The 22174-nt window shown below is 39.8% G+C and overlaps 1 protein-coding gene across 2 annotated transcripts in view; it reads left to right on the top strand.

The window, feature by feature from the left end:
* LOC126412252 (helicase POLQ-like) overlaps positions 1-22174 on the top strand; it is a 117109-nt gene that overhangs the window by 16495 nt on the left and 78440 nt on the right. The window contains exons 2-8 of one of the 2 annotated variants that reach the window (XM_050081754.1): positions 7334-7512; positions 7622-7901; positions 11561-11766; positions 11838-11977; positions 15566-15693; positions 15778-16031; positions 17563-17962. In XM_050081754.1, the coding sequence (XP_049937711.1) occupies positions 7334-7512; positions 7622-7901; positions 11561-11766; positions 11838-11977; positions 15566-15693; positions 15778-16031; positions 17563-17962 (1587 nt within the window). Of the gene's footprint in view, positions 1-7333; positions 7513-7616; positions 7902-11560; positions 11767-11837; positions 11978-15565; positions 15694-15777; positions 16032-17562; positions 17963-22174 lie in introns of those variants that run through there. The other variant, XM_050081755.1, reaches the window with a different exon arrangement.

Below are 22174 nucleotides of genomic sequence, written 5' to 3'. Positions count from 1 at the left end.
TTTCATAGACAATATTTTTTAAATAACCCCACAAGTAAAAATCAGGAGATGTTAGGTCTGGTGAACGTGGAGGCCACTGAATTGGTCCGCCGCATCCTATCCACCGACCAGGGTACCGTAAATTTAAAACGTTCTGCACATTTTTAACATAATGGGGAGCTGCTCTATCCTGTTGAAACCACAGTCGCGGAGAAGTTGTAAATATGATTCCTCAGTAACATTTCACCCAAAAAAATACGGTCCTATCAAGCAACCATTTAAAATTCCACACCAGACCATTAATGACAATTTGTGTTGATTGTCAATGGGTCTGTGCCAGTGTGGATTGACAGGGGACTAATAATGACAATCATGATGATTTAATTCACCATTGTTTTTGAATGTGGCTTCATCAGTGAACATAACGTATCTAAAAAAAATCATTGTCACCTCTTATCATTTCCGAGGTCCATTGGCAGAAATGCTTGTGTATTTGCATATCTTTTGGCATTAATGCCTGTGTCAGTGTGATATGATAAGCGTGCCTTAAAAATCCTCAAAACAGTTGATTTCGGTATTCCAGTTTGTCCCTGAATTGCATGACTACTAATTTCAGGATCCAGTTGAACACAGGCGAGAACGGTATGGGTAACAGCGTCATTTTCATTGTATTCGCGATGACGAGGTGGACGGTACACATATCTATTTCGAGCTCTTTGAGTGCAATTTTGAATAATGTTTTTGCTTGGATGTCATCTGTTTGGGAAACGATCAATATACAATTGTGCAACTGCAATGTAATTGTTACGGCATTCACCTAAAATTGACACCATATCAACAATCTCTGTAGGAGGATTAGGAGGATAGTGAGCCATGTTTCACTAAAGAATAATTTACTTTAGTCAGTTGATGTTAACGGTCCACAATCTGAAAGTGAAGTGACATCTGATGGCATTGCACCGACCTTTGTACTGAGCCATAGTTCACAGTTTGGCCACAGTAGCACGACAGTCGGGTGAGTAATGCTATTGTGAAGAGTTCCCTAACAAAATTTTAATACCATTCCGCCTCCCTCCATCAAAAACTGTGGCAGGTAGGATACATTTTGTGAAAGTATAGCTTAATTTGGCATAATGAAAGAATCGGTGCACATTTTGCATCGATTTGATGCATCTTTCTCGGATCATTCTAAATAAATCAGAGTTCTTTCCCAATTTTAATGTTTCTCAATTTCAGCGCCCTCTGTCAATGGTTTAAAAAATGTTTCAGATGAAACTTGATTACCTTTTTTTTATTGAGAATACAAATCTGCAATAAAAAATTGGGGTTTCCATTTAAGATGTAAAAGTTGCCCCCCACCCCACGCAAGGTGGCGGGGGCTGTGGGTCAAGTTTAGTATCATTCGATGTCCCCATTTGAGCTTATGAACTTGTCTTACCCACTATTGTACCCAATGTATAGTTTTTGAGATAATCTCATCCAAAAATTCAGATGGACCACCCTGTACATTTGCTAGAAAATTTTTTGTGAAAATATTTGTCTGGATTATAGCTATGTGCAGAAGTGAAACATAGACAATAAACAGTCCAGATGAGAAGGGAATATAAGTTTTTGAAATGTGCTGCTACAGAAGAATGTTGAAGATTAGACGGATGGATTGGATAACTAATGAAGATGTGTTGAATCAAATTGAGAAGAAAAGAAATTTATGGCACAACTTGTCAAATGGAAGGACTCAGTTGGTATAATGCATCCTAAGCCATCCAGGAATAGTCTGTTTGGCAAGGAAGGGAAACTGGGGGAGGGAATAATAGTAGAGGGAGATCTAGGGATAGAGTACAATAAACGGGGCCAAGTAAATGCAGGTTACAGTTGCTCTGCAAAGATGATGAGGTCTGCATAAGATAGACTATCTTTGAAAGCTGCATTGAACCAAACTCTGCAGTGATCACTTCAAAAGCAACATTTACCTTGATTTGTCCCGCGTTCCAGAAGATTCTGCTTCATATTTTAATTAATAGAAATTCATGAATGAATGAATAATGAAGTGAATAAAAAGAAAGTATTCAGTGGTTTGCAGTGAGACCCTGATGTATATCCATGCTGACTACTGCCTGCCCTATACTCTGCAGTGGGTACCAGTGTGGGTCATTGAGTAGATATATGTCAGCTTCCAGATTGTTGCTCAACTTGAATAGGCTGTTTCAGAGTATTAACAGTGAAAATCAAACAATGGAAAATCCAGGGGGAATGTAACAATATTATGAAAGGACAGTTGATGCTCACCATATAGCGGAGATGCTGAGTTGCAGATAGTCACAACAAAAAGACTGCCACAAAAAAGCTTTCAGCCAGTAAGGCCTTCGTCATAAATAGGCCTCTCTCTCTCTCACACACACACACACACACACACACACACACACACATACACATAGACGTACGTGTGCAGTCTCTGACAACCTTTGTGACAACAGTTGTGACAGTCTTTTTGTTGTGCGTATCTGTGACTCAGCATCTCCATTATATGGTGAGTATTAACAGTGACTGTGATGTACTTTTTCATAGACCCATTTACAGTATTTTCCAAGTAAGCTGCTGAATGTGTGAGCAATTTTTTGACACTGCAAACTATTGCCCATAAGGAACACCAGCACCAAGCACAACTTTTACAACAGTTTTTCTGTAGGCCTAGCAGAATATTGTTTTGCTGTAATGCGTATAACTATTTATTTTGATTTTATTTATTTAGTATTCCATATCGGCCATGATAACAGACCATAGGATATGGAATAAGCCAGTTTTACGACCTTGCAATTATTACAATACAACATCCAGTGTGGTCAAATAAACAGTATTAATCAATTAAATATACAAATAAGTGCAGGTTAGTCATGTTATCGTATGAAAAAAATGCAATATTTAAACACAGTTACAATAATACACACATTTATACACACAGTGATCTGAGGATGAAACGTTATATGGAAAGTTTATGTTCTTACACATTACGGTTCAAATATTTTTCTGTTGTGTTAAATGAACTATAGAGTAGGAAATGTTTTAAATTACTTAAAAAAGAACACATGAGCTTATCATTTACAAAAACACTCAATTTTGGAAGAAAGAGTGTTTAAAGATGTTCGGACTCTTAAAACTAGAGCCCCTTTTATACCTCACTCAGGTCTGTAGGTCCAAGAGTCCATCTTCTTTCCCTCAAGCCTCATAAGGATTTATGTATCACCACTTGGAAGTCACGTGACCTCCATTTGTCTTCTTTGTGTGCAAAGATGGTGTACAAGACTGTCCATACAGTGTCTAATGTGCATGAAGATTGTTCCATAATGGTCAAGTTCATGGTTCAGGAGTCACCAGTGGGTGTCCTTGATGCCTGCAGCAATGAATACCAAAATGATGTTTTTATTATACATTATCTGGAGCAAATTCTGTGTGTATCAAAGAACATTGTAATAGGTGCTGGCAGAATGAGGCAGTGCAGTTTTTAAGTCACTGAGCTCATATATTCTGTGTGTATGCATATTTTTGCGCTACTTATTTTCATTGTATTATGATGACAAGTCCTGTAAAATTGTAAGATTGTCTCTGGATGAATAATAAATAAATGATTGTATACTGGATAAGGCCACTAAGATTCGTCACCCACTGTATCTTTAAAAATAAATATCTCAGTGTGTGGTTGTGATTATGGTCAGTGTGATAACTTTTCTGCTGTATGCATGTGAATGTCTATCCTTGCCAAATTAAGATTCCACCTTTGTTTTGTTTAATTATAACTATGGAAATCTTTTTACTGTACCAAAGGAAAGAGCCTTCAAAGAGAACTGGCATGACATGTGAGGAACTTGATCAAATAGTGAAAAGATAGCTGCCACAGACCAGTGTCCCAATGTCATGAGAAAAATAAACATCTGCCCCACTGCATGAAATTTAAGCAAACACATAACTGTGATACGCTTCGTGTATTGATCATTGTAACTGTTGTAGCTAGAGCTCGTAATGTAGCTCTTGGGCATTATACACGATTTCAGATGAACAATACTGCTTGTTCAGTTTTATCTGGAATCGCTGCAGCACAGGCTCATATTGTTCAGCATTTCGTGTCACTGAAAGTTGTTGGTGTTTCCTTGTAGGCCTCATTCTCAACTGTTGAGTAGTGCATATTGCCATGGCTTGTAAGCAATACAAAATATTGCATAGAAGCATTCATGTCATTTTTCAATTTTCACAGATGCCATTTTGAGTTCTCTTACCAGTTTCAAAAGTCATTCCCGTGAAAGTGTTGAAATGAAATGTGGAAAGAATCGTGATACCACTAACACATTCAAGCTGTCTTGTAGTGAGGTGTGTTGTGTGTTACAGTTGTAAAATGTTGGTTGCGTTTGTCTCATCATATGCCTTTTTTGCCTCCACACTTTAAATTCCTTTGATATATCTAAGCATGCAACTGCATTGTTATTCTGATGTAAAGAGGCAACGGCCTTGCCGCAGTGGATACACCAGTTCCCGTCAGATCACCGAAGTTAAGCGCTATCGGGTGTGGTCGGTGCCTAGATGGGTGATCATCAGGGCTGCCACGCGCTGTTACCATTTTTCGAGGTGCACTCAGCTGAGTGATGCCAATTGAGGAGCTACTCGACTGAATAGTAGTGGCTCTGGTCAAAGAAAACCATCATAAAGACCGGGAGGGTGGTGTGCTGACCACATGCCCCTCCTATCTGCATCCTCCGCTGAGGATGACACGGCGGTCGGATGGTCCCGATGGGCCACTTGTAGCCTGAAGACGGAGTGCTATAGGCTTGTAAAAGTGTACATAGCTTCACTAGCAACTTGTGAGATTGCCACAACAGCAGAACAAAGACTATTGGTCTTAATGTTCACAGATATGCAGATGAATCATATGTGAATTAGGTGTTCTATTTGATACTGTGCAGCACTGGTATCACATTAGCTACCGATCAAATTCCACTCGTGTTACATTATTGAAGTCTTCTCCAAAGGCCCTTTCCAATACCACAGGAAAAAGTAAATACTTCCATTTAAATAATGAATAGTCGGTGTCATCATTATACAGCTATAAACATTAAATGTGACTTGGTTGTGTCGGAAAATATATCAATTTGTCCACTAGGTCTTAGTAAAAATTGCGCTTCAGCATACCTGGTTGGCTGTTAAAACTGTAACTCCAGAAAGGATATCAGATTACAAAATTTCACTTATCTGTGCATATACATTATAATAGGAAGAACACACAATTAAATTTGTAGGTTATTATATACCGAGCTGCTAGCTCTGGCAGCAACAATAACTTTAACTTGGCTGTGCATAAAGTCAAACAAATGAAAGATAAAGGTACATCATTCCATGTATGTCAGAGGTCATCAGTCTCTTGTCAACTCGAGCATGAGAGCATTGCATAGATGCTGAACAAAATCCGGTGCCAGATGCTACAGCAGAAGCATTCTCCATTATGAAGAGGTTTACTGTTAAAATTCTGAGACAGTATTTTCCAAGAAGAGTTGGGCAACAGATTACTTTATCCCACACACATCTGGTAAAATAACCACATTGAAAAAATCGTAGAAATTACAGCTTATTTGGAAGCTTCGGAACAATCAATCTTTTCATGTACCATTCACATAGGGAACAGGGAAAGGGGAAAATGATAATGGTACTGGAAGTACCCTTCACCACACTGCATAAAGTGGCTTGCAGATTGTATAGGTAGACTAGGGTTATCTCCTCCACAATACCTTACCCTGGAAACAAGTTACTGAAAGCATCACGAAGGTATTTATAGAAATTTGCATTGCAGACATTTAAATAAATCAACACAACAGATTACAGTTGAGTATTAAACCGAAACAGGCCTTAGGCTTTGTCAAAGCCCAGTTTCAGGTGAAACTGTGCTGTTACAGAGCAAGAAACAGCCATGAGCTGTTGGTACAGGGACATAAACCAAGGATCTCATCATGACCCAGTGATTGCTTTCATCTTTGATATTGAATTTGAGGCATTTTGTCTCCGTGATAACATTATAGTTGATGTGATAGCAAACTACAAACAGTGTTGTTAGGACGGGGGTGAAATTGGGGAAGATATGTATCATCATACATACAGATACGATATGCCCCTGTCTGCCATGTCAGCTGATGAAGGAAGCACATGAAGGCACCAAAATATTGTGTGGTTTCTACCATCTCATTTGGATAAACTCCCTTTAACAGCATGGATTTGACATTGTAAACTTTTGTGATAAATTAAACTATTTTAGACTGGAACTTAAATCTGCACATATGTGCATAGTTTTCATTTTTAATCGAAGTCAGTGTACACTTTGCAGCTGATTTAAAGTTACTTTCTTTCACAAATGTGAACATTAATCTGGCTGTCTATAAACTACGCTAAGTAATTTATTCGGAATTACTGTAACATCCATTGTCTTGACTGCTTCATCTCTTATGACTCCCCTGCAGTTCCATTTCAGCTTGACTTGCCAGTTAACTGTTAAAGATATGTTACAAATTGCTGTGCACTGTAATCACATGTATGTTTACAGTATAAATTGGTTTTCTGTTCTAATGGTAGCTAGATGATAAATCATAAGTGCCTTTTGATTCCAACTTCATACAAGAATTAATCTGCCTAACAGATTGAAGAAGTATCAAACAAGGACACAAACACACATCTTCATTTTATGAGGGCAAAGCTAAAGATACAGATTAGAGTCTCAATTCAGCATATGACACTTTTGTATAAGATAAGTTAGTTCTGGTGAACACTCCACTAAAAATTGAAATTTCAGGCTAGATAGATGTATTTGGCTTGGATCTTCACATCTTGAATAAATGATGTTTTCTTCTCTTTGGTTTTGTTCTGCTCATTGTTCTTAATGAATGTAAATTGGTAGTCAAGATGTAATAACAACAATTATTGATTTTCTGTTGTAATATTAAGTTCATGTTACGGAATGCTTATATAAGTGAAATGTTGTTTAGGATGTGGTTAGATAGTGTACCTGATGTGTACATTGACCAGCAAAAGCATGCAGATCTATCTAAGAACTAGTGTTCCTTTTGACCAGTTTACATGTCAGGAATACTATCCAGTTACTATCTATTTGACTCTTCATTTGTTCATTAATTATTGTCATATGGAACTTTGTAATGTCTTAATAAGAATGATGATTGCATATCATCATCATCATCATCATCATCTTTATCTTTAATAGGTGTTAAGAACACAAAAAATACATATCAGTTAGTCAGTGTCCCTTTGTAGGAGTTGGTTGGTGTATTGTTTGTATTGTTAAGAAATTGGATTGTATGCTCATTTTCAGAATGGCAGGAAGAGTGCTTGAACTTAAAAGCTTTGAATGACAGGAAGAATTTGGTTTATGCACTTCCTACAAGTGGAGGGAAAACTTTAGTTGCTGAGATTTTAATCTTTCGGGAAATACTGTGCCACAGGAGAAATGCTATATTTGTTTTACCATATGTCTCAATTGTTCAAGAGAAGGTAAGGAAGTTTCTTATGGAAAATATAATTCTCAGCTGTGTTGCAACGTGTAGAAACGTAGAAATTTTTGTTCTTTTTTCTGCTATTAAATTCTTTCTTTCAAGTAAAGGTACGCTCTATGGCCCCTTTTGCTGTTGACCTGGACTTCATGCTAGAAGAGTATGCAGCTGGTAAGGGACTATATCCTCCAACAAAGAGAAGAAAGAGGCATTCTGTATACATAGCAACAATGGAAAAAGCACTTGGCATTGTCAACAGCCTACTTGAGACAAAGCGAATGGAAGAAATAGGGCTTATAGTGGTTGATGAATTGCATTTAATTGGAGACACAGACAGTTCACGGTCAGCAACTCTGGAAATCCTCCTCACAAAGCTTCGTTTCTCTGCTAGTAGGTATTTGGAACTGTACTGTATATTGAAATTTATGTTGAATTGATGCTGTAACAAAATGTAAAGAAAATGAAATGAAGGTAGTTTACACAATGTGTTTTTTATACCATTTTGACCTATTTGTTCTACCTTATGGCTTACACAATAGTAAAATAACTTTTATTTTGCTGGCAAATCTTGTAATCAGAAACGGTCTTGATTATGTATGTGAGATATTTTTCTCATAATATGGTGGAATAAATGATGATTAAATCGAGGGTCAAGCGTATAATATGTTACAATTTCCAGTCTTTACACTTATAGTGCTTGTTGGAATTGGGTAACAATGAAATGACTGCCCTAATCCCCCAGCTCTTAAGATCCTTGGAGAGAAAAGCTGGTGGCCATTGGCTTTCCTGCAGGCACCCTCCTTGCTTGGCTATCAGGCAGATTTTCCAGAACTTTAAAGGTTTATTGCATCTAACCACCATAATCACCTCTCAGTCTCTTGTCCAATGACTTCATCAATTTCTACTGAGCTGTGGACATGACTAATTAAGAAGTAACTACAGGCTGATTACAATTAAACTTTCACTGCTTGAGTGGGCCCCCATTAAAAATGAGTGAGCGTAGGACAGTGAAACTTTGTGGGAACATTTGTAAGGACATGTGGAAGATAAATAACAAAAAAACCATTTAAAGACAAACATTTTAAGGTCCACCTGAGAGGGTAGCATTTTTAATTGCCTTTCATGCTTACAGTCCAGGCCACAAACGTTGCTCAATGTGATGACTATCTGATCTGAAGAGTAATGTAAAGTTTGACAAACTGCCTATTGGCTTCTGTCTCGGGTTCTTCGGCCGACATTCATCTAATGATTTTTCTGACGTTTCGCCAGCACGAGTGGCTGGCATTGTCAAAGCTTCACCATCCATTGCCGGTGGTGAACTGGAGGCGAGCTCGCGGCCGCAGACTATATGTACCTGGCGCGTCAACGTCCAAGGGCTTCTCCGCGGTCATTTCCGGTGCGGTTCTCCTCTTGCTACCTGCGACGGTCGTTCGCTGCAGTACGGGCAGCCAGAATCCGTTTACCTTAAGGCCTTCCTCTTTCTTGTTGAAAGGCCTTAAGGTAAACGGATCCTGGCCCGTACTGCAGCGAACGACTGTCGCAGGTAGCAAGAGGAGAACCGCACCGGAAATGACCGCGGAGAAGCCCTCAGACGTTGGCGCGCCAGGTGCATATAGTCTGCGGCCGCGAGCTCGCCTCCAGTTCACCACCAGCAATGGAGGGTGAAGCTTTGACAATGCCAGCCACTCGTGCTGGCGAAACGTCAGAAAAATCATTAGATGAATGTCGGCCGAAGAACCCGAGACAGAAGCCAATAGGCAGTTTGTCAACAAGTGGCCACGAAAGCCTTAACAATTTTGTAATGTAAAGTTTGTATGAATACCGTTTTGCTGTTGTTTGCAGCACTTTTTGAATGGTGGACCATGGAATGTTCATCTGTCATGGCACAGCTCTTTCACTGCTTGAAACTTGCACATTGTGTCCAACATTCCCAGCTATGCCCCCAGTAACTTCTTCAACATTTTGGGACACTATTGGCCATTGGCTTCTCCCAGGAGCAATTCCCAAATTGACAGTTAATTTGAAATTCTGAATCATTCTTCAACCTTGGTGCAGAAAGAGCACCTCTCTGTATTCCTGTAATGCTTTGATACTCTCAAAGAGGAGCAGCACTATTGTTGTTAAATTGCTCAAACAACTTTATGATTAAGGTCCTGCTCACCTTTTTCAGGCTCATGTAGATTGTCTGCAACTGTAATATGCACTGATGCTTAAGTTTCAACAGTATGTTGCTGTACCAGTACCGATGCCTAACGACACTTAATGACAGTAACTCTAGTAACAACACAAATCTTGCAGCACACAGTCTGAATATCCTTCCCTATAAAGTTGGGTACCCATACCGTAAATGCTTTTCTGTCTACACTGGCTCAAGTAGCGAAAGTTTAATTTTAACCTCTCAGTAGTTTGGAAGGAATTTTAAACATTGAGTAAAGCAGAAAGTGTACAGTTTCCATATAAGGAAACATTTAACACTGGGCACCCTCTGAAAAAGGCCTCCTTTGCTAGCTGTTTGAGCTTGTGACTAATTCTATCTGATAAGATACAAGCTTACTCAGTCTGAAGATCTCCCTGAGCTAGGTTCATCTTCAGCGTGTTCTCAGCCTTTCAGAAATGATGTGTGTCAGTGTGTTCTAGATAAGGAATGTTCCCCATAGCCTTGTTTCAACTTTTCAGGGGTCATACTCATGGATTCCCCAAGTTTAACACAAAACTTGATGGTGTAACAATGTTCTAAATTCTGCTGTTCCATTTTCGTAACACACAACAAAAACACAACTTTGCTGATGGTGCTCTGAAAAATCACGTGATGGCACTACAGAGCTGAAACTTGGACTGAGCATCTGGAAGGGATGATTACACTGGTCCACACAAGTAGAACTACACAGGTTTACCAGGTCACTTGCTGTGTTGTCAGCCTCATTACTTTTCTCACATACGTCATATGGCAGAATAGCATGAGTAACATACAGACTTACATTTTCTTATTATTTTAAACCACTGTATTTGCAAGCCAGAGGCAATCATATTGTGTAACCAGTGGGTATCCCATATCATATGATCGTGCCAGATGCTGACCCTATAATGATGCCAAATGTGGTCTGATTTTGTTTGTTCTCCTTGGAGCCTCCACACATGGATATGTGCATTATGATGCTGTATGCAGAATGGGGACTCATTTGAAATAACAGTATGACCCACTCCTGTTCCAGTGTCATCATTGCGTGCATCGCTATTGGCATGTCTTTCTTTGCTGCCACAACAATAACCGAAATGTTGGCAGTCGGTGGTGCTCAAGAAGTCATTACACCGTCTGAGTACCTGTCTTTCTGTAAACAAGCCCGTTTCATAACATAAGGTATGTAACATGGCTGTATGGTCCTTCACATCTGAGTGAACAAAATGTCTGTCCCTTTGGACTTGAGGCCTTTGAGTCCCTGCATGGCATGGAGTTTCACGCTCCTCTAACCCTTCATTCAATATTCACATAGCAATTGTAATCGACCAATGTGAGAAGCACTGTCGTGGAACAATAAACCACTGTCTTGATAGTTAATGACCTTGCTGCTGTCAAATCTGACACATGCTTGTAGACCTTCCTCCTCTGACATGAGGCATCACACCATCTTCTCACAATTAGTCAACATTCAAATGCTGTTTCTGAATCAGTAAGATATACAGAATGTAGATGGCACTATTTCCACCTACTTTGTGTGGTGCTGAAATGCTAATTATTTGCTTGACATTTGTTGCATATAAGCTTCATGTTGTGCAATTTTAATTGCCAGCAATATAAGTAAATTTTCTTTTATGGACTAAACACTACTTTCTTGCAATGTTGAATTTTTCATTTTCACAGAATGTTGGTGGAACTGGAAGTCATATTAAATAAGTGAAAAGCTATTTTAACCAACTGGGGATTTCATTTTGGCCCTTCAGATTTACAATGTGGTATTCATCTCGATATCCACTGAAGCACACTTTTGAAACATGTACATATAATTATTTCTTAAAAACTGTTGTCATAGTGTGTGTGTTTTAATTTTTAGGGCATGTCCAAATAGTCGGAATGAGTGCAACCATTGGCAACATTCAGGAAGTTGCTACATTCCTAAATGCTGAAATTTACTCACGCAATTTTCGTCCTGTGGAACTGAAGGAATATGTGAAATGCGAAAGAAATATTTTTGAGGTCAATTCGAAATTGAAAGGTTCTGAAGAAATGCTCTCTCTTGTTAGGACCATGGATATGCCAGTAAGCAAGGAGAATGTCTGCTACCTTTTTATTATTGTTATGATTTTGTATCTAATAAAAGAATGTTTCAGCCCCCATCATGCAATGGAGACCAAGACCATATTGCTCGATTAGTGTGTGAAGTAATACCACATGATTCTTGCCTAGTGTTTTGTGCCACAAAGAAAAATTGTGAAAATGTTGCATTGCTTGTGTCTAAGAATTTGCCAAGGTAACTTGAAACAAAATATATATTATTATAATAGAGGGAAACATTCCACGTGGGAAAAATATATCTAAAAACAAAGATGATGTGACTTACCAAACGAAAGTGCTGGCAGGTCGATAGACACACAAACATACGCACAAAATTCAAGCTTTCGCAACAAACTGTTGCCTCATCAGGAAAGAGGGAAGGAGAGGGAAAGACGAAAGGATGTGGGTTTTAAGGGAGAGGGTAAGGAGTCATTCCAATCCCGGGAGCAGAAAGGCTTACCTTAGGGGGAAAAGAGGACGGGTATACACACACACACACACACACACACACACACACACACACACACACACACACACACACACACACACATATATATATCCATCCACACATATACAGACACAAGCAGACATATTTAAAGACAAAGAGTTTGGGCAGAGATGTCAGTCGAGGCGGAAGTGCAGAGGCAAAGATGTTGTTGAATGACAGGTGAGGTATGAGTGGCGGCAACTTGAAATTAGCGGAGATTGAGGCCTGGTGGGTAACGGGAAGAGAGGATATATTGAAGAGCAAGTTCCCATCTCCGGAGTTCGGATAGGTTGGTGTTGGTGGGAAGTATCCAGATAACCCGGACGGTGTAACACTGTGCCAAGATGTGCTGGCCGTGCACCAAGGCATGTTTAGCCACAGGGTGATCCTCATTACCAACAAACACTGTCTGCCTGTGTCCATTCATGCGAATGGACAGTTTGTTGCTGGTCATTCCCACATAGAATGCATCACAGAGTAGCCAGGTCAGTTGGTAAATCACGTGGGTGATTTCACACGTGGCTCTGCCTTTGATCGTGTACACCTTCCGGGTAACAGGACTGGAGTAGCTGGTGGTGGGAGGGTGCATGGGACAGGTTTTACACCGGGGGCGGTTACAAGGATAGGAGCCAGAGGGTAGGGAAGGTGGTTTGGGGATTTCATAGGGATGAACTAACAGGCTACGAAGGTTAGGTCGACGGCGGAAAGACACTCTTGGTGGAGTGGGGAGGATTTCATGAAGGATGGATCTCATTTCAGGGCAGGATTTGAGGAAGTCGTATCCCTGCTGGAGAGCCACATTCAGAGTCTGGTCCAGTCCCGGAAAGTATCCTGTCACAAGTGGGGCACTTTTGTGGTTCTTCTGTGGGAGGTTCTGGGTTTGAGGGGATGAGGAAGTGGCTCTGGTTATTTGCTTCTGTACCAGGTCGGGAGGGTAGTTACGGGATGCGAAAGCTGTTGTCAGATTGTTGGTGTAATGGTTCAGGGATTCCGGACTGGAGCAGATTCGTTTGCCACGAAGACCTAGGCTGTAGGGAAGGGACCGTTTGATGTGGAATGGGTGGCAGCTGTCATAATGCAGGTACTGTTGCTTGTTGGTGGGTTTGATGTGGACGGACGTGTGAAGCTGGCCATTGGACAGATGGAGGTCAACGTCAAGGAAAGTGGCGTGGGATTTGGAGTAGGACCAGGTGAATCTGATGGAACCAAAGGAGTTGAGGTTGGAGAGGAAATTCTGGAGTTCTTCTTCACTGTGAGTCCAGATCATGAAGATGTCACCAATAAATCTGTACCAAACTTTGGGTTGGCAGGCCTGGGTAACCAACAAGGCTTCCTCTAGGCGACCCATGAATAGGTTGGCGTACGAGGGGGCCATCCTGGTACCCATGGCTGTTCCCTTTAATTGTTGGTATGTCTGGCCTTCAAAAGTGAAGAAGTTGTGGGTCAGGATGAAGCTGGCTAAGGTAATGAGGAAAGAGGTTTTAGGTAGGGTGGCAGGTGATCGGTGTGAAAGGAAATGCTCCATCACAGCGAGGCCCTGGGCGTGCGGAATATTTGTGTATAAGGAAGTGGCATCAATGGTTACAAGGATGGTTTCCGGGGGTAACAGATTGGGTAAGGATTCCAGGCGTTCGAGAAAGTGGTTGGTGTCTTTGATGAAGGATGGGAGACTGCATGTAATGGGTTGAAGGTGTCGATCTACGTAGGCAGAGATACGTTCTGTGGGTGCTTGGTAACCAGCTGCAATGGGGCGGCCGGGATGATTGGGTTTGTGAATTTTAGGAAGAAGGTAGAAGGTAGGGGTGTCGGTGGGGTCAGGAGGTTGATGGATTCAGATGAAAGGTTTTGCAGGGGGCCTAAGGTTCTGAGGATTCCTTGAAGCTCCGCCTGGACATCGGGAATGGGATTACCTTGGCAAACTTTGTATGTGGTGTTGTCTGAAAGCTGATGCAGTCCCTCAGCCACATACTCCCGACGATCAAGTACCACGGTCGTGGAACCCTTGTCCGCCGGAAGAATGACGATGGATCGGTCAGCCTTCAGTTCACGGATAGCCTGGGCTTCAGCAGTGGTGATGTTGGGAGTAGGATTAAGGTTTTTTAAGAAGGATTGAGATGCACGGCTGGAAGTCAGAAATTCCTGGAAGGTTTGGAGAGGGTGATTTTGAGGAAGAGGAGGTGGGTCCCGCTGCGACGGAGGACGGAACTGTTCCAGGCAGGGTTCAATTTGGATCGTGTCCTGGGGAGTTGGATCATTGTGAGTAGGATTAGGATCATTTTTCTTCGTGGCAAAATGACATTTCCAGCAGAGAGTACGAGAGTAGGACAGTAAATCTTTGACGAGGGCTGTTTGGTTGAATCTGGGAGTGGGGCTGAAGGTGAGGCCTTTGGATAGGACAGAGGTTTCGGATTGGGAGAGAGGTTTGAAGGAAAGGTTAACTACTGAATTAGGGTGTTGTGGTTCCAGATTGTGTTGATTGGAATTTTGAGGATAGGAGTTGACGGGTGTGTTCATTGGCTAAGTTGATGTGTAGGTGAAGGATTAGGTGGGTGTCCCATCTACTCAATCTCCCACTTCCAGCTCCACTCCCTCCAAAACCTCAATGGACACAGGCAGACAGTGTTTGTTGGTAATGAGGATCACCCTGTGACTAAACATGCCTTGGTGCACGGCCAGCACATCTTGGCACAGTGTTACATCATCCGGGTTATCTGGATACTTCCCACCAACACCAACCTATCCGAACTCCGGAGATGGGAACTTGCTCTTCAATATACCCTCTCTTCCCGTTACCCACCAGGCCTCAATCTCCGCTAATTTCAGGTTGCCGCCACTCATACCTCACCTGTCATTCAACAACATCTTTGCCTCTGCACTTCCGCCTCGACTGACATCTCTGCCCAAACTCTTTGTCTTTAAATATGTCTGCTTATGTCTGTATATGTGTGGATGGATATGTGTGTGTGTGTGTGCGCGAGTGTATACCCATCCTTTTTTCCCCCTAAGGTAAGTCTTTCCGCTCCCGGGATTGGAATGACTCCTTACCCTCTCCCTTAAAACCCACATGTTTTCGTCTTTCCCTCTCCTTCCCTCTTTCCTGATGAGGCAACAGTTTGTTGCGAAAGCTTGAATTTTGTGTGTATGTTTGTATTTGTTTGTGTGTCTATCGACCTGCCAGTGCTTTCGTTTGGTAAGTCACATCATCTTTGTTTTTAGATATAAAATATATATTATCTTATACAAAATCAAGTATTTTCTTTGTGGCTGGTGTCTGTGTTCATCTTTCTTCTATTGCAGAGAGATCTTGGACCACAGGAAAGAGGAGAAACAAGCCCTGATAAGAACTCTTATATCTGAATTGAATGGTAGTCTTTGTCCTGTACTGCAGAAGACATTGCCTTATGGAATGGGATATCACCACTCAGGTACCACTTCCCTAATATATTTGTCCATTATAAGACTACTTGGCTAATACGAAAGTTCCACAGGGTATGTTGAAAAAATTTCAGGTCTTACAGTCGATGAACGTAGGCTTTTAGAAGAGGCTTTCCTTGTTGGCACACTGTGTTGCCTCTTTTGCACTTCAACATTGGCAGCCGGTGTGAATCTTCCTGCAAAAAGAGTTATCCTACGTTCTCCATATGTTGGACAAAAATTTCTGAGTCCCAGCCGATACAAGCAAATGATTGGTAGGGCTGGTCGTGCTGGTTTTGGAGCCTCTGGTGAAAGCATTCTAATTTGCAAACCTTCAGAAGTTCATATGGTTTGTAGAATTATTTTATTTTATTTAATAAATGAAACAAATACAATGACAATGTTAAAAGTTCAAACATTTAAGGATGTCAATTTAAAAAAAAAATAGTAGTAACCAGTAATTGCACCAACATTTCAAGATATTTCTATGACAAATTTTACACATTAGCAAAATGTAATCTTAGACGAACACATGTGAAAAATGAAAATTGTTTCCGATCTGAAACTCGGTGTCCCGTACCTACTTCATGCAAGCAGTTTATTATTCAATTACACAGTCCTTGGGTGCTTCGTGGAACAACTGAAGGCAGCAGTATGTCATTGAAGCCCCTTTGTATCTTCCAAACTCCACAGAGATTTTATTTGATTTGAAAGACAAAGCAGAAACGAGTGGCAAGTTGAGACTTCAAGTCAGCCAATAAGGTATCTCAGGTAGTATAACCAACAGTGCAAAATCTATAAAATGCAAGTATCCAGATTTGAATCTAAGTTTGCCACATTGTTGAAATTGTCACTCATGTTCATTTGGAATTTAAGTTCATTCTACTGAACCTATCAATAATTTGTAGAAAGGAAGTCTTCTGACAAGTGTGAAAGATAGAACTGAAAGGGATCAATGAGATTTCAGGTTTAAAACCAAAGAACAGGTAGAATAATACACAAGAAGTTGCTCAAAGGATGAGGGGCTGATCTTGATCCTGAGCACTGAACAATTGAGGACCAAGTAATTTCAGTCAGCATACCTTTTATTGTTTGGACAAAAGAACTCTATTGGAAAGTACCTAACAGGAAGTCACAGCTTTGGCTACTTAGTCATTTTCCTGGATTTTTGTGTTGTGATTCAGCTTTCAAGGAACTTCAATTTATTTCATACTAAGTTCTTAGGTGTGTTGAAGAAAATGGAATGAATGAATAATTTATGGAATGAACTCTCAGATTGTAGTTATGGTTCTGCTGTAGAATATTTTGGAACTAATAAAAATTTGAGCCAGACCTGGTCTCGAACCTGGATTTCCCACTTTTTGATAGCAGTTACCTTAAACACTTCTGCTATCCAAGCATGCTTGTACCTTAAACACTTCTGCTATCCAAGCATGCTTCCAAGAGCAGCCCAGATTTCTGACTGTCCCAGTGTCTAATCTCCCATGCGCTCAGATTATTGTGTTTGACCAAAGGAATGTAAGAGTTAAATTTTGTGTTATGTTACATTTGATCATTTCTCCTCTCTCATGTGTTTTAAATTCAGTATTTTCAACTTTCTCCAGAATCTGAGCAGTTTGCCATCAAAGAATTTCCGGGTTAAGATTGCAGTGGTTTACATCAAAATGGTTTAGTTAAGAATTTATACCCATTGAATATCGTACAGTGATGAAAACCAGAAGGAGGTGTTCAGGATGAGGGAAAATAACCATTCTATTTCAGTTTTGCTACACTAAATATGTTAATACCATTAGTGCAAAAAAAGTTCTTAAAGATTGTGCAATATTCACATTTGGAAAACCTGTTATTCAGCTAATGCAAATACTCAAACTACTTTTCAGGTTAACAGCTTAATTCAGTCTCCAGTTGATGATGCTTGCAGCACTCTACACAAGCCAGATAATGTCGGTCTCCAGACGCTAATGCTCAGTGCAATTGGTCTAGGGTTGGCAACAACACGTGCTCGTCTGCATGATCTCGCACGCACCACTCTCCTTTCAGTTCAAGAAAAAAGACTTGAAGTTGATGTGTTGCAGCTAACAGATGCTGCTGTTTCTCATCTTGTTCGGACTGGGGCAGTAGCTATTGTGAGTTCACCAGCAGTGGCAAATGAAAGCGATGTGCTGTCAGTAAGCATGCCCACTGCATGCAGTGTGTCTTCCAGCAAAAGGAAATCCCGGGTCACATTACACTCAGAGACTGAACTTACTGTGAGTAAATTGGGACGTGCTGCCATGAAAGGTATGGAGCAACTTAATAAACTGCCCTCTAGCAAATTAATTGTACTGGGAAGAAGTAAAACTGGCAGTTGGGAGGCAAGTATTTTTTTTTTATTTTTTTTTATTTTTTTTATTTATCCTTCAATAGATGTTGTAAACTGTATGGATGTTGTCAACATGTAAATACAATAAATGTAGATGTAGAGATACATAACCATACACAATTATATACATAAATAGATACATTCATTTCCTGTCTTACTGAGTTACCCATTTGGACACTTCACTGTTCTGTTGGACATATTGTAAAATGCTTCTTAATTGCAGTAATTGCTCATTAGCACAATTCTCAACAAAACTTACACATAATTTTAGGTAATCCTCTACAGTATAAAACACTTTTCTAACAGATAATTTTTTTGCACATACCTGAAGACATGTCTTTCACTTTTGTCTTTGATCTCTTGTGGTAGATTAAATTCAGTTTTCGTTCCACAGACCCAAAAAATGAGATGATTCTTGTGAGTGTGGTATTATATAGTTTAATTTCATTATATAGCCCTCTATTGTGGGTTTTTGTTTTGTTTTTCTATTGAGGTATAAGTGGTGGCTGGATCTGGTTCCATGTTCATGTAGAGACCTTCTCATTCGGTACTGATCATCATCCTTTTTAATGTGGATCACTGTTTGCACACTGTACTCATATGCAACAGTCAAGTTTTTTGTAGGTTTAAGCAACTCAGTCCACTGTGTTCTCTATCTACTTTTTGTCATAATTCGTTCAGCACTTTTTTGTAGCTTAAAGATTGTTTTTCTGTTCTGTTCATTTGTTCCCCAGAACATTATCCCGTAACTCATCACAGAATGAATATATGCAAAATATGTTGTTCTGGTTCAAGATCTACTACACACAGAATTTGTTGTTCTCATTACAAAGTTGCTGTAGCTATTCGTTTCCCGAAGGCAGTAGCATGCTCAGTCAATTTTAGTTGTGTGTCAAGATGCAACCCCCAAGAAATTTTGTTTGTGATACACATTCTATGAGCTCATCTTTCACTTTTAAAGAGTTACTTTTGGGTTTCCTGCTTATGTGGAAACTGATGCAACTGGTTTTTTTACATTTAAAGTTAATTTCTCGTTGTCTACCCATGTGCATGCATACATGCATGAGTCTTTCTTCAGCTTTGTCCTTTAACACACTTGGTGATCTTTCACTGATTAGAATGTTACTGTCATCAGCAAACAATTCTGTTTCACCTTGTTTGGGATGCTGGGGCAAATCATATAAGAGTATCGGGCCAAGCATGCTTCTTTGGGAGACTCCATTATATTAATGTATTCTGAGTCAGAAAGGTATTTAATGGTATGATTGGAGTTTGTCTGAGAGATCTCTACCTGTTGCACTCTTTCAAGGTATGAACAAAACCACTTGTTTGCTACCCACAGTTTTCAGTTTATTTAACAGAATTGTGTGGTCTGCTGTATCAAAGGCTTTGCTGAATTCAAGGAAGATGCCTGTTATATGCTCTCCTGTATCTAGTGCTTCCAGAAAAACATTTGTAAAATGAGCTGTAGCTGAATGTGTGCTTTTACTAGGCTTGAAACCAAACTGTTCTTTACACAGAAAACTGTACTTTTTTAGGTACCCCATGAGTCCAACTTTCATTATGGTTTCCATTACTTTTGAAAATGATAACAATAAAGACATGGGCCTATAATTTTGTATATTTTTGGGGTCTTCTTTCTTATTTAGCGGTAGATCCTTCGCGTGCTTCAGTGCCTCTGGGAAGCAACCTGTGGTAAATGATTCGTTTATGATGTGCGCTAAAGGGTCCGTGATACTTTCTGTGCAGTCCTTCAGGAAGCACACAGGTACTTAATGTATACTTGCTGAGGTTTTATTTTTTAGGTTCCAAACAACGTTACTTATTTCTTCTGAAATGGAGGGCTGTAGCATCATTGTGTTTCGAACATAGTTCAGTGTTTGTACAGGTTGTAATTTGTGAAATTTGTATTGTAGCTTGGTACCTATGTTGCTGAAATATTGATTTGCAAAGCCTGCATTTTTTAAAATCATGTATTGTGGTATCAGTGCGCTGTAATTGTATGTTTACCTGTTTTGTCTTTTCTCTATTCGTCTCCAGTTTGGTGACATTCCGGGATGCTTTTATTTTCTGTCTTTTCCATAATTTTGTCATTTTGAGACCTTTTTGCTGTTAAAGAGAAGACCCTTCTATAGCTGAGTATTTTAGTTTGGTTTTGTACAGCTATTTTTAATTTTAACAGCTGAGTGGAATGATCTGAAAGGCCCGGGTTACCTACAACCATATCACAATTTTCTTTCTCCAAGTCATTTAGTATATGGTCAGTGATTGATGCTGAGTGCTTAGTTACCCTTGTGGCTGTATTAATTAGTCAATGGTGATATTCTATAGCTGTACATAATGTTCAAATATGTGTTGCAGAATCCGCCTGTGTTCGATGTGTCGATGTTTAAATCTCCAATCCTCCCACCCATCACCCTCCATTTTAAACTGCCATTTTTACCTTTGACCTGATCTGGCTTGGTCCATTATTTGAAATGAACACAGTTGCCGATATGTCATTTTTGCCACAGCTACCATCCAGGTTTTACTATATGGATGTGTTGTAATTTTGTTCAGAGAGTTGTGACATCACAGCTAGTTAAGATGACTTGGTTACAAGACACACTGAGAGAAATAGTCATACACAAGATGTCAGAATTTCTTTGTGTCCTTAAAGACCCCAGAAGAGAATGGGAACCTGTGATCCAGTGGTCTCTCTGAAGAAAAATATTGACAGAAGAAAAATTGGAAGATTTTGAGAACGACATTGTGTATTGTATTGTTTTGGAAATTTATGATCATGCCAGTCATCTCATAAGGCAAAAGGCAGCAGATACTTTATATGACACGAGTTGTGTATGAGAGGCTGCCATTCAATTGAAAGAATTCTGAAATATATGGGGGTTCAAGTAAAGTAAAGGTAATGATGGTACACACATTCTGCTGATGAAATCCAATATTGTAACAGTAAGGGCAACTTTTCTGAGAAAAATGCGTGACATCAGGAAATAAAGTGATCAGCACCATATTATTCATGTTAATGAGCTTGGCTCACTCAGTGGGCAAGAGTAATTTGAAAAATTGATTAGCAGAGGAAAGAAACTTAAGTTTCCTTTATTTACGTCTGTGGCCACAAACTTTTTGTTAACAGATTACCGGTTTCGGTCTTTAGCGACCATCATCAGATCTGTTTCATAAAAACAAAGTCCTTTGGAAAGGACTTTGTTTGTATGAAACAGATCTGATGTTGGTTACTGAAGACCGAAACCAGTAATCTGTTAACAAAAAGTTTGTGACCATAGACGTAAATTAAAGAAAACTTATTACCTATACGGGTCAGTGTTTTTTCGCGATGATGTCGTAGCTTGGAAAATGAACTTACTGTCTAGCGTGTTGGGTCAAGTGGCTTTGACCTTGTCAGAAGTGCTAAGCTATTAATTACAACAAGTGATTATCATAAAAGAGATGAACAGTAATGTATTCAAACAATGTTTTAGATTTATTGTGCGGTTTAGACGAAAGTGTTGTGATCCTCATGGATAACTTCAGTTGTCATTAAAATCAGAAGAGAAAATTCGCAATCCAGACACACAAAGTGGAGGAATTGTGCAGTTGACAAAAGAGAAAATTATTTCAATTGTGGATTGCTATATGAAAGTAGAGGTGTTAAGAAAGTCTGGCACCACAAGTGCTTATACAGTCAATTTGAAATTGACAGTTTAGTAACAGAAATGGGGCACGAGGTTGTGAGGAGGCCCCCTCACCATTTTGAATACAGCTGAGAATAATATATGTAGGTGCACTAGTGAAAGGAGATGACTCATCCAGAAATTGCACATTTAGAATCAAATTTGCTTAAATTTCCATTGATGACATTACTGTCAGACAGTCTTAACAGTGTACTCCACACTAAAAATTACTTCCTGAATGAAGACGTTTGAGAAAATCTCATTGAAAATATTGTCCATTGCTTCAAGTGACTCCTCAGGTATTGAATTTTCAAATACACTTGATTCTTCAGAACAAAATAATTAAAAAACAATAAATTACATTAACTGTTATGTTTCTTGTGCTTTTTCTTTCCCAAAGGTATGAAGACTATTCTCTCCCCACTCCCCCTCCCCCTTTACTGTTGTCTTGCCAGTTTT

Source organism: Schistocerca serialis, chromosome 7, assembly GCF_023864345.2.
Source record: "Schistocerca serialis cubense isolate TAMUIC-IGC-003099 chromosome 7, iqSchSeri2.2, whole genome shotgun sequence".
In the NCBI taxonomy this organism is placed as follows: Eukaryota; Metazoa; Arthropoda; class Insecta; order Orthoptera; family Acrididae; genus Schistocerca; species Schistocerca serialis.
The sequence above is the reverse complement of the archived record's forward strand: the minus strand, read 5'-3'. Positions and strand labels throughout refer to the sequence as shown.